The 16,070-nt window shown below is 42.6% G+C and overlaps 2 protein-coding genes across 3 annotated transcripts; both read left to right on the top strand.

Moving 5' to 3' along the window:
• Positions 1-2,611: 2,611 nt before the first annotated feature.
• Positions 2,612-7,598, top strand: LOC111967405 (uncharacterized). 2 transcript variants are annotated; one of them, XM_023992384.2, is made up of 10 exons: positions 2,612-2,901; positions 3,632-3,686; positions 3,959-4,092; positions 4,168-4,303; positions 4,486-4,770; positions 5,000-5,335; positions 5,564-5,745; positions 6,162-6,257; positions 6,349-6,492; positions 6,582-7,598. In XM_023992384.2, the coding sequence occupies exons 2-10, from the start codon at positions 3,635-3,637 to the stop codon at positions 6,795-6,797; spliced, it is 1,581 nt and encodes a 526-aa protein (XP_023848152.1). In that variant the 5' UTR covers positions 2,612-2,901; positions 3,632-3,634; the 3' UTR covers positions 6,798-7,598. The 2 variants fall into 2 exon arrangements, with proteins under 2 accessions (XP_023848152.1, XP_023848153.1); XM_023992385.2 differs by having other exon boundaries at positions 3,611-3,686.
• A 29-nt stretch (positions 7,599-7,627) lies between these two features.
• On the top strand, positions 7,628-14,410 carry LOC111967406 (pre-mRNA-processing factor 19). Its single transcript, XM_023992387.2, has 16 exons — positions 7,628-7,876; positions 8,520-8,669; positions 8,834-8,910; positions 9,030-9,171; positions 9,300-9,373; positions 9,495-9,560; positions 9,700-9,741; positions 9,880-9,954; positions 10,056-10,131; positions 10,233-10,342; positions 10,592-10,747; positions 12,244-12,313; positions 12,395-12,568; positions 12,863-12,945; positions 13,084-13,189; positions 13,397-14,410. Exons 1-16 carry the CDS (start codon positions 7,858-7,860, stop codon positions 13,492-13,494), a joined length of 1,518 nt encoding a protein of 505 aa, XP_023848155.1. The 5' UTR covers positions 7,628-7,857; the 3' UTR covers positions 13,495-14,410.
• Positions 14,411-16,070: the final 1,660 nt, after the last annotated feature.

Below are 16,070 nucleotides of genomic sequence, written 5' to 3'. Positions count from 1 at the left end.
GCACACCATAGCGAAAACATTTTGCAACGAAACGAGTTTGGAGATCTTGAGGTAGGTCCCTCTCTGTTTGATTTCTTTTTGTTTCTAGTGAATACACCTAGGCTATGTCAGAATTTTAAATAATCATCAACAGTTGCAGTCCTTGTTCAATGCCATTTTGTGATAACTCTCCTTTGCCATGTATTTAAGGTCAGTCTTTTCATTGTCAAAACATTCAAATAGCACAGCATTACCCCCATTCCACCTTAAAAAAACACTGCATGGGAGTTTTAGATTGCACTATTTGTGATGATATTTGTGATGACTATTTGCCATAATGAACACACCCATACATGTTGGATGATTGACAAGGACATCCGATGTGTGAGGGGGGCACGAACTCTACCATGTAAATCTCACTTAGACAAGGTGACTTTTGTCATTATATTCGGCTCCATTTACTCTCAGATTCGAAAATGCTAATTAGCGTAAAAGTAGGCATCATGTAAAACTACAAATCCCTGCAAGCTCATGCATGTCATCTCTAGCTGACACCTTTGCTAACATTAGACAGTTAATCCAGAGATTCTTACCTTTCCATAGATTCTTACATTTGCCAAATCATCATGGCATTTGTAGTTCTTTATGATAGCCACATTAGCAGCTAATTAGCATTTAATTTTTAGGGGGTGAATATAGGGAAATATATTGATAAAAGTCACCTTGTCCTAGAGAGATTTACACGGTTATCAAAACATCACACTAGGGTACGCCTACACAAAACACAGCCCTTATTTTAAGTGTTTCTAAAATCCCCTATGGGAAAAATGAATGGTGGAAAAACAATTGGAACCATTTCCCTGTTTGACTGCTAAGTTTTATGGGTATTATGTCACATACAGTGGCACTCTATTTGAGATCACTTTTAATGCCCAAGGACTTTTCTCAATCCGAAATATTTGACTCCAGCATACTCTCTCCTCATTTCGAAAAAGTTTGAAGGTTATTGAAAAGAGTCGACAGGAAGGTAGTCTGGCTACCACCTGACTGAAGTCCACCTGACGTCACAGCTTTCCCTGTAATGTGTTTCACGTGGGTACACGCCCACTTGACCCAGCATAGGGAAAGCTGTGAAGTCAGGCTGGCAAAGTGAGGGAAGGTTGAGGAAAATGCACTTAATGAAATGAGACTCTGCTTCTGTACTTGAAAATTATGTTTACAGGGGTGGGACCAAAAATATATGTTTAAAGTAATAACAAATTAAAGCTGTAGTATGTAACTTTTTGGCGACCCAACAAAATTCCCATATAAATGTAAGTTATAGATCTGTCATTGAAAGCAAGTCTAAGAAGCGGTACATCTGTTCTATGTGCGCTATTTCTATGCTTCCCGTTCGTAAGTTTCAGTTTTGTGTCTTTTGGTTTTGTACACCCGCTTCATACAGCTGAAAATACAATATTTTTGGTTGTGGAAAATATAGTTCTCAGCGATTTAGATGATACAAAGATTCTCTACACCAAGTGTCAAACTTATTCCACGAAGGGCCGAGTGTTTGCAGGTTTTCGCTCCTCTCTTGTACTTTATTAATTAAGGTCACTAATTAGTATATAACTCCCCTCATCTTAATTGAAAGGAAAAACGAAAAAACTGCGGACACGAGGCCCTCAATGGAAAGAGTTTGACGCACCTGCATAACAACATACTATACTTGCTTGTTTTGTCAAATAGACTATTCAAATTTTAGCAACCAGGAAATGGCAGAGCGAATTCTGCATAGTGTATCATTAAGTTAGTTGTACAAGACATTGTATAGATAAAAAGATAAATAGCATATTGTTTTTAAAAGTGTGCATACGTTTGTCTTCCGACAAAACAAAAGCTGATATTTCAAAACTCTTCCGCAAAGGACTCAGGTATATGATCCACATGACTATCCTCGTTGAAAGGTGGCTATGGAGGAGGGGAGGACACTCTTCCATTCACTTACCTACAAATTGACACTCAATTTCAATGTCTTTATTGGCATGGAAAACATATGTTTACATTGCCAAATCAAGTGAAATAGATAAACAAACGTGAATTAAACAAAAAATGAACAGTAAACATTACACTCACAAAAATTCCAAAAGAATAAAGACATTTCAAATGTCATTATGTCTATATACAGTGTTGTAATGATGTGCAAATAGTTAAAGCACTAAAGGGAAAATAAAACTTAAACATAGGTTGTATTTACAATGGCGTTTGTTCTTCACTCGTTGCCCTTTTCTTGTGGCAAACGGTCACAAATTGTTGCTGTGATTGCACATTGTGGTATTTCACCCAAAAGATAGCTCTGTGGGGTCTGTTTGTGAACAGTGCCCTGCCTGTGCTGTATATAATTTCATAAACCCACTATCTGCAAATTGGGGTGATTTATGATAATCTGCGCAGCACCTTGATAGCGTTCCAGGTCATAATTGTCTAGTTGCACTGCGCATTAGAAGATTGCGATTAATGAGTGGCCAGTGCAACATTCCAGTCCTTGTGTGAAATCTGATTTTAAAAAGACGACCTGGAACGCTAACCTAAGAACAAGTAGCAGCATAGGAAACAACCTCACTCACGACCTTCCAGGCTCCTTCTGAGTCTGTGTAGGGAGTAAAGCAGATTGATTTTGATTAGTTTAATTTTATTTTTGATCGTTTGTATGAATATTTTTACACCGCATTTTCCATTTTTAGGGATCGTGTTATCCAGCCGTACAGTAGGTGGCGACATGCATATCCACCAATTGTTGCAAATGCCATTATACCAGAGAAGAAGAACCTCTCCAAAGAATACGCAGTTAATTAGGTTTACGCTGCTTGGCTCATTCACTACATGGGCTTGCAATACAATAATATAAAATATTAGCACTGTATATTTTGCCGTCGTGCATAGGTGAGTGCAAATATGGGCATCTAATACATCTGCATTTTATTCAATGTTGATTGTAAGAAATTGCTCCGATAAGTAGCTTACTGGAAAATATTTTGTCGTAGTGCATCAGTTTAATGTCGTCGATAATAGCCTAATACTCTAAGCCAATATTCAGCGAAAAATATCAGCATCACAGGTCGTGTGAAATTAGCAGTGCAACATTCTAAAGATAGACTTTTAGCACCCCCTTGTGTAGTTGATTGATGGTGAACAGTGTTTGCTGGCTCGGTAATTGTGGGGAGTGGGGTGAATGACAATTGTAGTGTTCAATTGACTGTACAGTAGTCCACTAGCTCTGTGGACCAAGTCACCTTGGTGATGTTCTTCGATAAACTCCACTGTCGAAAAGGAGAGCAGCGATGAAACAATGTTTCATGGGCCATGAATCATGGACAATCCTATTCTTGTTTTCTGTAGCCTAGTTGTAAATGTTCATCATGTACTAGATTAATTGTTGGAATACCGTACTGTTAGCTTATTGTATTGCACAACACATTTTCTGTCCACTTTCTAACATCTATTACGTCTAACACATATTCAACTATGTTAAAATATGTATAACAAATCTTCCATAGATTATGAAGTAGGCTTTATTTTGAAGGATACAAGTGAGATGTAATTAGAACCAGCTATACAGTTAAACTCTGACCCAGTGGGTGTGTCTCTACAGCTGTCTTGTGTCTGTCCTCAGAAAATGCACCTCTCTATCCTACTGAGTGCCCTTCTCAGCATCCCTGTCTCTTTGGGTGAGTTGTTTGTTGTTGCCATTTTAGTATTATAGCTGTTGGTTCCAGTCGTAGATGGTTGTTCAACCAGGGATTTACTTTACAGTAGTAGAATTGGATTCCCCTCTCTCTCCCCGTAGCTTTTCTTTGTCAGTATCACTGGTTGTTTTTCAATCCTCAAAAAGTCACACATGGATTTGTAAAAATTCAATTTTTTTATTTTGATCATTTCATTTCCTATCAATGTGTTACATGTCATTCTGCCTCCCTCTATTTGTCCCTCTCTTTTTCAGGCTGGAATGAAGACTTCCAGATAGTGTGTTCTGGACAAGAGTTCCGCCTGCCGGTCTACTCAGGGTCAAGGATTGTGACCTTTACCCCCAGCTACCCTCCAGGACCAAGAAGAGTGCTACTGGAGAATAACAATGTAGGTACACTAGCGTGTGTACAGCATGTGTACAGCATGTTCCTGTATGCTAAGCATTGCTATTGTGTCTTGTAGTTGAAGGACTCGCGGTTTGAGTGGACCAAAGATAGAACATTGCTGTTGAAGGACGTCACACACAGTGACCAGGGACTCTACTCTATCAAGCTGTCCTCTGGATTCACAGATGAGACCGTTCGCCTCACTGTCTCAGGTACAACTCAGCCTCGGGGACTACCGCTCTCCACCTCTTTCTCAATTTTTTTCCCAACTGTATGTTTCTTTCTCTATAATATTATATAATGATTAATTATATCTGTTGAAATTGATTGTATGACATTTGAAACATTTTAGAACTCTCTCAATGTCATCTCTCTCTCTTTCTCCCTTTCTCAGAATGTATAAAAACCTTCCGACGGGGCTATGGGGAGACTTTTCAGCACAACATCCCTAAAGATGGCTCCCTGCTGGAGTTTTCACCCCGGGGCTCCCCCCCTGATTCCCAGCCGGTGGTACTGTGGAACCGGACAGACCTCGAGACCAGTGAGGCGGGCCGGGGGAGGCTGGGGTCGGACGGGAGGGTCTGGGTGGCAGAGAGGGTGACCCAGGCAGACCAGGGAAACTACACCATCAGAGACGAGAATGGGAAAGTAATCTCCCGGAGCAAACTCACTGTCAATGGTGAGCACTGGAAATGTCAAAAATATCTAGATGGAGGGTTAAGAGAGCGATGGAGGTGAGAAAGCGATATTCGTTTTTAGAGCAGTCTGATCAATTGTCCAAACTGACACTTAATGCTTGTATCTATCTGATTCTTTCTTTCATCTGGATGTCCCTCACCATCCTCATTCCTCTCCACTCTTTCCCATACTCTCTTTCTCGCTCCTCATTATCACCTGTGTGGGTGCAGGGCACACCTTCAATGTCACCCGCTTCTTCAAGGAGTCGCTAAACCTTCCCCTGTTTCTCCCTGTCCCTCATGTCCACCTCATTTTTACCCCCTCCCTGCACCCGTCCAACCCCTCCAATGTTCCCCTTGACTCCCGGTACTCCCGCCCCGTGCAGCTGATCAGGGACGGGCATATCGTGGATCAGGACTCCCGGTACTGGGGCCTCATCTCTCTGGGGAGAAATAGGACTGTCAACGAGGTGGTCATCACCAGGCTGAGTGCAAAGCATGATGGGATGTATGAGATTCGAGATCAGGATGGCAACCTGGTGTCGTCTACCGTTGTCCATGTGGTCGGTGAGAGACAGTGATCGTGTGTGTGTCTGTGAGCAACAGCTTTTCCCTTTACGTGATGCAGAGCTCTTCCTCTCTGATTCAGAGGGGTTGGGATAAATGCGGAAGTCACATTTCGGTTGAATGCATTCAGATGTGCAACTGGCTAGGTATCCCCCTTTCCCTTAATTTATTTTCTTTCACACACCCTTTGTATCTATGGCTCTACCAATTCTTTTTTTCTTTCTCCAGATAAGACTGCTAGATGGAGAGCTGTCCTCAAGTCCATCAGCGTCCCTTCTGGCATGTTTGTGACTTTGGCTGGTTTCATCCTGTTTATGAAGCGCTACCCTAACTGCAGCCTCACTATGATCATCAATGGCCTAAGAGGTCACCACACACCCGCAGCTAACCCGCCAAGAGTCAATGTCCAGGTGACGGCTGTAGAGTGAGAGTTATGTGTGAGCTTGGAAGGTAGAAGCAATATGGTGGGGTTATTCCAGGGTTTGTGTGTGCGCAATGCTGTGAGCCTGTTGTCATGGTACTATGTTGTCCATCTATTTCAACTGTATGATGTTATCGCATTCTGAAGTGAGTGTCAGAGTAAAAATAGAACCAGTCTTTTGCGACAGTCTGAATTTCGTCAGGCATCAGTTCCTTCCATATTTAAATTGGGTCATGGGTCACATACAGCTTATCTGTGGATGGTTTATGTTTATCTTCCTGTGTGTTCCCCTGTGTGTCTATGCTGAATATACAACTCAATATTAGGAAGGTGTTCCTAATGTTTGGTATATTCAGTGTAGTGGTTGTGATAATTACATAGTAGTTTTATTTATGTCGCCTGCAGGACTACAGTCCGCCCAGCCCCCAGCCCTATGGTTTTTACGGTCATTCACAGCAGATTGGAACACCAAAAATATGGAGCCCCAGACCTACACATTCTGTAGGTAGACGGTGAAGTTGTAAATGTAGGCTCTGTCTTATGTTTTTCTTTTTACCTTTCTTAATTTCATTATTACGTGTGTCTGTTTCAGGGATACACTCCTGTTGGGGACAGCGCACCACTTGTAGTGGACAGTGCACCACAGCCCTCCCCTGAGCCAGTGAGGACTGGGAGACAACAGGAGACAGACCGACTTAGAGTTGAGACTGCCACTACTCACACTCCCAGTGGAGAGGTAAATACATTCTGTAATTTCTATATTCTGTCTCACAATAGACAGGTATATTCTATTCTTTCTTTTTATCATTGACTCTCACTCCTCAGGAGAGTGCTGGCAGTGAGAGGGTGATCTCCTTTTCTGTCGCTGGCGCCTCCGACTGCCTCCACTCATCTGAAGACTGTTTTCAGTTCCGGATCAAGAAAGAGGGAGTCGAGGAGAGATGGAGGAAAGCAGAAGACTACTTCTCCACACTTCCACTGGACACGGATACCTCTGAGACTTGCAGCATCTACACTTCTGACAAACTCAACTTCTTATAAAAGCACAGAGAAGAAGAGTGAACGCAGGTAAAGAAAGGGAGCAGAGAAAATAGTGGAGGGAGATATGATCATATATATATATATTTCTGTTCATGGCTGAATTTTGTCACTATAGTGCCTAATACTCAATACTCAAAAAGTGCCTTCCTGTTTGAGTATTGAGTATTACTTCATGTAATGTATGTATGATCATTTCATTATCATTCATTTTAAGCATGAGATGAGCAATATTCTGCATTTGGAATATCATTAATTTGTACGACTGGACAGTTAATGTTCCTAGAACTCAACCCGACAATTACTTTGCTGCTACCTACCTCGAACCCTCAGGACGACACATTTTAACCATAGATGTCTGTATATTTACTGTAATGTGTGTAATTATATTGTTACATTAGGATGGTAGGCAAGGTTAAAGAAGAGATGAGGAATTTGAAGATTTTGTAGTAGATAAGTGAATGGGCTCTCAATCTAAAAGCATAGCTAACTGCATGTGTTATCTACTATTAATCCAATGAATGAACACAATAATAACCAATTTATCTTTTTTAGATAACATATCGTTAAATAAGAAAATTTGAGTGATTTCTATAAAATGGCATCCATATGAGTATATGACTTATTATTTTCACCAGGTATTTACATTGTATGTATTCTTTATTGGCATCAATCTGAAAGTGTGTCAATATATGATTTTCACATCATACTTTCCCAATGTTTTCTTGTGTATTATTAACGTATCATTGGTATGTGACTCAAATAATGTTATGTTGATGAAGAAAATAAAACTAGTTTAATGACGCTAGGGGGCGGTGATTTATATTACTGTTTGAATGAGCTGAAAACAAAACGAAGAAGAGCCCGCGTTGGAGAACTGATACTATCCCAGCATGCAATGTTTTTGAAGCGGCAATGAAACCCCAGCGTGCAAAATTGGACCAAAAATAAAGTAGGCACAATAACGTTAGTTGCCTTATAGGCAAAATATTTCAAGATAGTTTGGCATCAAAAGTAACACCAACGGTTCGTGCTTGGCTGTGGAGGGACGTGCACTTGAAAGATGTCTTTGGTTTGCGCAAGTAAGTTGAACATGCTTCTCGATAAATGAGCTAGCTAGCATTGGCTAGCTAACAGTGTGCAACGCTAGGAAGCTAACGTTTGCTTCTAGTTGATTGTAATCTGTCACAACATGGTATTCATGGTGGCTTACTATTTAGCTATATTAGTTAACCGTAACAGTATTGGATCTATTCATGATATTAAAATTGTACTATCCACTTACTCAGACTGGTCTCATAGACTAGACGTAACATAGTAAACGTACATCCGGGACTCTCAAAATAGTATATGTTATGTTAGTTTTGAAATKTGAATACGCAAACGTATAGCAGCCGAAAGGTTGTTTTCGAATCTCATCACGGACAACTTTAGCATTTTAGCTGATTAGTAACTTACTACTGTTTAGCTACTTTACAACTACTTAGTACTAACTCCTAACCTTAACCCCTAGAGCTATCTAACGTTAGCATTAGCTGCCTAGCTAGCGTAAGCGACAAAGTAACATATCATACGTTTTGCAAATTGGTAACAGTACGTTTTGAAACTACGATACTTAACATATAATTTTTTTTATAAATATGTTTTTATTTAACAAATTTGAGTGTACAGAATAATATGGAATGCTCTGAGGCCACGTTGATTTAATCTTCCTCCCCTACTCAGTTTCCAATGAGGTCCCGGAGCACCCCTGCGTGTCCCCGGTGTCCAACCAGGTGTTCGAGCGCCGACTGATCGAGAAGTTCATCGCGGAGAATGGAGTTGACCCCATGAACGGCCAACCACTGTCCGAGGAGCAACTTATCGATATTAAAGGTAAACAGAGGGCAGGAGTAGACGGTTAACGTAATCATGCAGGGTCAATCACATCAAATGATTTTAGTTTTGGCTTAAGGAGAACTAAGTGGGTTCAGTGTTTTCAAATATTTAGTTACTGATTAGAAATAATTGTTTTTGCTGCCCTTTCTTCTGTTGCCCAGTGTCTCATCCTATCCGACCAAAGGCTGCCTCCGCTACCAGTATTCCTGCCATACTCAAGTCTCTGCAAGATGAGTGGGTGAGTGTCTAGACCGTCAGAAGTTTGTGGTCTGACTGTGAACAGTGTTACAGCCAAGTACTGTTCCTCAGTCGTGTTGAATCTCTCCCTCAATGTCTTCCCCCTCTCTCTCTTTCAAGGATGCGGTGATGCTCCACAGTTTCACTCTGAGGCAGCAGCTGCAGACGACTCGCCAGGAGCTCTCTCACGCCCTCTACCAGCATGACGCAGCCTGCAGAGTCATCGCCCGTCTCACAAAGGAGGTTACTGCAGCTAGAGAGGGTAAGAGAGAGCCAAGGGAGCCTTGGTGGGGTTCTCTATAGTCTGACGTTTTTTCCCCCCTCATCTTCTCTCCTTCACTGACCTGTGAAGGCCAATGCTTACTCTGTGCCCATTCTCCCATTCTACAGCCCTGGCCACACTCAAGCCCCAAGCCGGATTGGTCGCCCCTCAGGCTATGCCTGCCTCTCAGCCTGCCACTGGGGTGAGTGATTGACCAAGATTCCCATCCATCAAACAGGATTCCTGTCCATCAGAGACTGAGGATACATGCTGTCTTTCTCTTTTCTAACTCTCTCTTCTCTGTGTTGGTTTACCTCTCGCAGGGTGCAGGTGGGGAACCCATGGAGGTTAGTGAGCAGGTGGGAATGACCCCAGAGATCATCCAGAAGGTAAGATATTTTTCCCCCCTCTCCTAATCCAGTGTGATTAGTGTTCTCATTACTGTGACCCTCCCAATATGGGAAGGAATTTGTGATTCATTGAATTGTGATTAACATCTTTCTTGCTTCTCTCCTGCTCTGTTTTCAGCTCCAAGATAAGGCCACCGTCCTTACCACAGAGCGAAAGAAGGTCAGATTTTCATTCAGGAAGTTGTCTCATGTGTTGTAGGATGGCACAGATGAATGATCAAACCACTCAATCTTTTAATACACCCTCTCATTTAGTCCTTTATGTTTGCTCACTCCTCCCTTCTCACTCCCTAACCAGAGAGGCAAGACTGTGCCAGAGGAGCTGGTCAGGGCTGAGGATCTGAGCAAGTACCGACAAGTGGCTTCCCACGCTGTGAGTACTACTGTCTGTCTAGTAACCTGTAGTTGGACTGACTGAGCTGCTGAGTATTATCCAAGGTTGCCCTAAACTGTCTGTTCTTTTGAATCTTTCAGGGTCTTCATAGTGCCAGTGTCCCAGGAATCCTGTGTATGGACATCTGTCCTTCAGATACTAACAAAGTACTCACTGGTAAGCACCCTCTATAAAACATTTTTTTTTCACTCTCCCCCACATCTCTCTTTCTTGCATATCTAAACAGTGTACATGATGACTGTATTCTGTGTTGCCAGGAGGGGCTGATAAGAACGTGGTTGTGTTTGATAAGAAGGAGGAGCAGATCATCGCCACCCTCAAGGGTCACACCAAGAAGGTCACCTCTGTCATCTACCACCCCTCCCAGGTAACAATACATGTCTATACACCTGTCTTGGGTGGAACTTCTAGAACATAGGATCTAAGAGAACCTCTGTATGAAGTAGCATTGTGCATACAGTGAAATTCTAAGTAAAGGACTTAAAAGATGACTTGATCTGTGGGCCTGGTTGAACATGTGCTGTGTTCTAGTTTGTAACCTGCACCAACTAACTTGCCTAATTTCCTTCCACACTATTTAATTCATTTATATTTTCTGTCTTTCTTTCCTCTCCAGTCAGTGGTGTTCTCTGCCTCTCCAGACAGCACCATCCGGGTGTGGTCTGTTACCGGGGGCAACTGTGTCCAGGTGGTGAGAGCTCACGAGGCGAGCGTGACCGGGCTGTCACTTCACGCCACCGGAGACTACCTGCTTAGCTCCTCCGAGGACCAGGTCAGTCCCCCGTATTGTCCCAGCACCCAAGCCCATCGTATTGTCCCAACACTCGGGTCCCCTGGTCTGTGGAATAGAATGCACCAGCTGTACTGTTGTCAATAGTAAATGATGGCACCTCTGTGTTGGTGGATGTGCAGACCAGCCAACATGCACGTGTTTTGCGTACCAACTACGCAATTCTCTGTCCATGTACGCAGGTACGAGATCAGAGTTAAAAGTACTCAGAAATGAATAGGGCTTGATTATTATTATTTTTTACGTTTTAATAAAGTAAATCCACTGAGTAAATGTAACATCCTGATTCTCGAGCTGCAACACAGACATGTGTGGAGTTTGTGTCAACGGACATGGAGATTAATACATCATTATTGGACGTGTCTGCCCCTCCTGTTTGTTGTAATGCTGAGTTTGCCGACTGTCAGCTGTACGTAAACACGTGGACAAATCGCTTTCGACTGTGTGTTGCGGAAAGGTAAACACTAATTGTTTCAAGCTAACGTTGGCGAACCTAAGATGGACATTCAGTGGGCTCTAAAGTGCCAGCAGTTCATTTGCTAGTGAAAGAAATTAAATGCAAATACGAAAAATAACTGGTCTCATTTGTGCGAGTGTGATATACATTTAATTCTGCGTCTCATTAGTTGTATTTTCCACATATTACGAGGATCACGCAACCTGACACTAACTGTAATTAATTATGATCCGCGTCACAAAAAGCATTACAAAAGTATAATCAAATATAAACATCTTAAATGGAGTGGGGAGTTTAGAAGACTGCACGATGGAGTGTCCGGTATTATCTATAGAGGCAATGCTTCTAAAATGCCTTGGCACTAGATTTGAGATTTTATCAATTTCTAAAATCTTAAATGATCTATGCGCTGCAAAGAAATCCAATAGGCACCTTTACATTGGCTGAAACAGAGGACTCTTCTAGTGAACAGTGGTCAGGTTCCCTTTGCGGTGGCCTAGTGAACAGCGGTCAGATTCCCTTTGCGGTGGCCTAGTGAACAGTGGTCAGATTCCCTTTGCGGTGGCCTAGTGAACATGGTCAGATTCCCTTTGCGGTGGCCTAGTGAACAGTGGTCAGATTCCCTTTGCGGTGGCCTAGTGAACCGTGGTCATTCCCTTTGCGGTGGCCTAGTGAACCGTGGTCAGATTCCCTTTGCGGTGGCCTAGTGAACAGTGGTCAGATTCCCTTTGCGGTGGCCTAGTGAACAGCGGTCAGATTCCCTACTTAAGCTTTGTGTAGCCAGTTTGCGGTCTGTGTCGACCTGATCATTTTGTTTTTGTTTTCAAAATGATTTTGCTTTTAGTGTTGATTATAATTGTGATCAGACTCACAAACAGTGCGTGCACGATTGTGCTGGGAAAGAACCCCAATTCGGCACTTGCTAGGTGTGCGATTTGAATCTCCAATTTGCCGCGTGCGTCTGGTACTCTAAAAAGTTGGCAGGTCTGGATGTGTGTTAATACTCTTCTCTCTCTCTCAGTACTGGGCCTTCTCTGACATCCAAACTGGCCGAGTCCTTACCAAAGTCACTGATGAGGCTGCTGGTGTTGGTAAGTGTGTTTGTGCTTGACACAGTACGGAAACTGGGTTCCGGTTTTCCCTGTTACATATTTATCCCCCCTTCTCCCCAGCTCTGACTTGTGCTCAGTTCCACCCTGACGGTCTGATCTTCGGGACGGGAACAGCTGACTCCCAAATCAAGATCTGGGATCTGAAGGAGCGCACCAACGTGGCCAACTTCCCCGGTCACTCCGGTCCTGTCACCTCCATCGCCTTCTCTGAGAACGGATACTACCTGGCCACAGGTCAGTCTCTCCAACCACCGAGCCAATAGATTGTACTGTAACTATTTGAACATTGTTACAACACTGTACACAGCCATAATAATGTCTCTATTCCTTTTAAACTTGTAGGTTTAATGTTTACTGTTAATTTCTGATTTGTTTATTTCACTTTAATTATCTACTTCACTTGCTTTGGCAATGTAAACATGTTTCCCATGCCAATAAAGCCCTTTGAATTGATAAACAATCTGATGTGTAATGTCAAAACAGTGTGATGTATTTCTCATGACCTGACCCAGTCTCTCTCTGCTCCAGGTGCCCAGGACAGCTCTGTGAAGCTGTGGGATCTGAGGAAACTGAAGAACTTCAAGACCATCGCCCTGGACAACAACTACGAAGTGAGAATGAGCGACCGTGCAGTCTGCTAGCCACAGTATTCCCCATCTGTCGGACACATATGGCTAATTAATTTACTGCGAATAACATAATTATTTATTGTGGAGTTTTTCAGTGGAACCTTATTCTCTCTCTCTCAGGTTAAGTCTCTGGTGTTTGATCAGAGTGGTACGTACTTGGCTGTGGGTGGATCTGACATCAGGGTGTACATCTGCAAGCAGTGGTCGGAGGTCCTAAACTTCAGCGGTGAGAAACATTCATAGCCTCTTACATTTTCTATCCACATTCAACCTTCACCTGACCTTGTTTGCTCACCAGTGATAAAACAACTCATACATATGTACACATGGTTAACAAAAACTGTGTCATATGGCATGCCTCATTTTACAGTAGTCACCTTCATGTCGCTCTTTTTCCCATCTTTAATCATGTCTGTCTTCCCTCTTTTTCCAGACCACTCTGGCCTGGTGACCGGCGTGGCGTTTGGAGACAATGCTCAGTTCCTTTCCTCTGCCGGAATGGACAGAAGCCTTAAGTTCTACAGCCTGTAAATTAGTACAGACAGATGGAGGAAGTGAAAGAGAGGATAAGGTCTAGACCTGTGTGACAAATTTGACTCGGCTGCAGTCGGGTTTGGGGTTTGAGAAATATGGACCAGTGATCCGAATGTAGTGGGTTGACTGGCCCTAGGCAGGAGCTTTTCAGTCACATTTACCAGCAGTTGATGGTCTTAGCATTTAAAAAAAAAAAAATACATTTGTGTTGATCTGTAGTTATTTAGGATCCCAGGGTGGGTGGAGGAACAGGTGCTGAAGTATTTAGGTTTCCCCTTCATTTATTCTCCGTAAATAACTCCCCAAATCTCTGTTCTCCTTTGCTGGTTAGACCAACAGTAATCTTCTGTTGAAATTGTATTTTTGTTTTAACTAAATTCTGTCACATTGTATAAGCCAATTCCCTGTATTGATGTGTTCATCCATAGCCAGGCGATCTGACCAGCTTGCTTACACGGTTGGACAGCATTCTTGTGTAGATTAAGACACCGCGGAGATTGAACACTGCTAGTTTTAGTAGCAGAAGCCGCAGCAGCCATTTTGGAATGGCATTTCGTGTTGAACAACAAAGGAGCTGATTGACTAACACTGTCATTCCAAAATGGCTGCTGTGACTTCTGTTACCTAGCATGAGGACGAAAGGACAGTTTTCCGGAAGAAGTAGCAGTCGTTCACTCTTAGTTTAACAGTTGGGATAATGGGACAATTCAGAGTACAATGCATTTCTCATCCCTGGATTGAGATACGTTTTCCGGGCCATGTCTGGCGCCGGCTCGTCTTAATCTGCACAGGAATGCTGTCTGACCCTAGTACAGCTGTAAACAAGCAGGTCGGATCTGCTGGCTACTTAGTCCCTTGAATTCTCTTCCACGCTTTTTACACCTCAATAAATGAAGTGTTTTATGTAAAAACATCCAGCTATTTGCTTGATCAATGGAATGTATTGTATATGCCTCCAGTTGTCGATTCAGCCTGTCAGAGGCACCAATATGACTTTGATCTCAAAGATTCAGTGTGCTCTGTACAGTGCATTTGGAAATTATTCACACCCCTTGACTTTATCCATATTTAGTTATTACAGACCGAATTTAAAATGGATTTTATTTATATGGTTTTTGTCATTGGCCGACATACAATACCCAATAATGTCAAAGTGGATCGGGAAAAAATATATATATATTAAAAATGGAAATTTCGTGAGTCAATAAGTATTCAACCCTTTTATGGCAAGCCTAAATAAGTTCAGAAGTAAAAATGTGCTTTGCAAGTCACATAAGTTGAATGGACTCGGTGTGCAATAAGTGATTAACATTATTTTTTTAATGACTATGTAATCTCTACTGTACCCCACACAGTTGAGCAGTGATTTTCAAGAAGATTCAACCACAGACCAGGGAGGTTTTCCAATGCTTTGCAATGAAGGGCAGCTATTGGTAGACGGGAAAAATTTTAAAAAGCAGCCCTTGAATATCTCTTGGCATTCAAGTGAAAGAGTTCAATCTTGGTTTTGTCAGACCAGAGAATCTTTTTTCTCGTGGTCTGAGTCATTTATGTGCCTTTTGGCAAACTCCAAGCGGGCTGATCATGGGTCTTTTACTGAGTAGTGAGTTCTGTCTGGCCACTCTGCCATAAAAGCCTGATTGGAGGAATGCTGCAGAGATGGTCGTCCTTCTGGAAGGTTCTCCCATTTGTACAGTGGAACTCTGGAGTTCTGTCAGAGTGACCATCGGGTTCTTGGTCATCCCCCTGACCAAGGCCCTTCTCCCCCGATTGCTCAGTTTGGCCGGGCGGTCAGCTCTTGGAAGAGTCTCGGTGGTTCCTAGCTTCTTCCATTTAAGAATGGCGAAGGTCTGTGTTCTTGGGGACCTTCAATGCTACATAAATGTTTTGGTATCCTTCCCCAGGTCTGTGCCTCGACACAATCCTGTTTCGGCGCTCTACGGACAATTCCTTCGACCTCGTGGCTTGGTTCTTGCTCTGAAATGCACTGTCAACTGTGGGACTTTATATAGACAGTGTGTGTGCCTTTCCAAATCATGTCCAATCAATTAAATGTACCACAAGTGGACTCCAAGTTGTAGAGACATCTCAAGGATGATCAATAGAAACAGGATGCACCTGAGCTCAATTTYGAGTCTCATAGCAAAGGGTCTGAATACTTATGCAAATAAGGTATCTGTTTTTATTTTTAATAAATGTGCAAACATTTCTAAAAACCTGTTATCCCTTTGTCATTATGGGGTATTGTTTGTAGTTTGAGGGGCGGGGAATTATTTTATCAATTTTAGAATAAGGCTGTAACGTAACAAAATGTGGAAAAAGGGAAGGGGTCTGAATTCTTTCCGAATGCACTGTACATAGGGCAGCGGCCTCTAACGTGCAGTGTTGAGCAACCGGGTGGTAGCCGGCTAGTGACTCACTAAGTTCAGAGCAGGGTACTGGGTGGAGGACGGCTAGTGATGGCTATTTAACAGTCTGATGGCCTTGAGATAGAAGCTGTTTTTCAGTCTCTCGGTCACTGCTTTAATGCAGTTGTACTGACCTCGCCTTCTGGATGATAGCGGGGTGAACAG

The sequence above is a fragment of the Salvelinus sp. IW2-2015 genome, linkage group LG8 (genome assembly GCF_002910315.2).
Source record: "Salvelinus sp. IW2-2015 linkage group LG8, ASM291031v2, whole genome shotgun sequence".
Classification (NCBI taxonomy): Eukaryota; Metazoa; Chordata; class Actinopteri; order Salmoniformes; family Salmonidae; genus Salvelinus; species Salvelinus sp. IW2-2015.
This window is presented reverse-complemented; position numbering and strand designations above follow the sequence as displayed.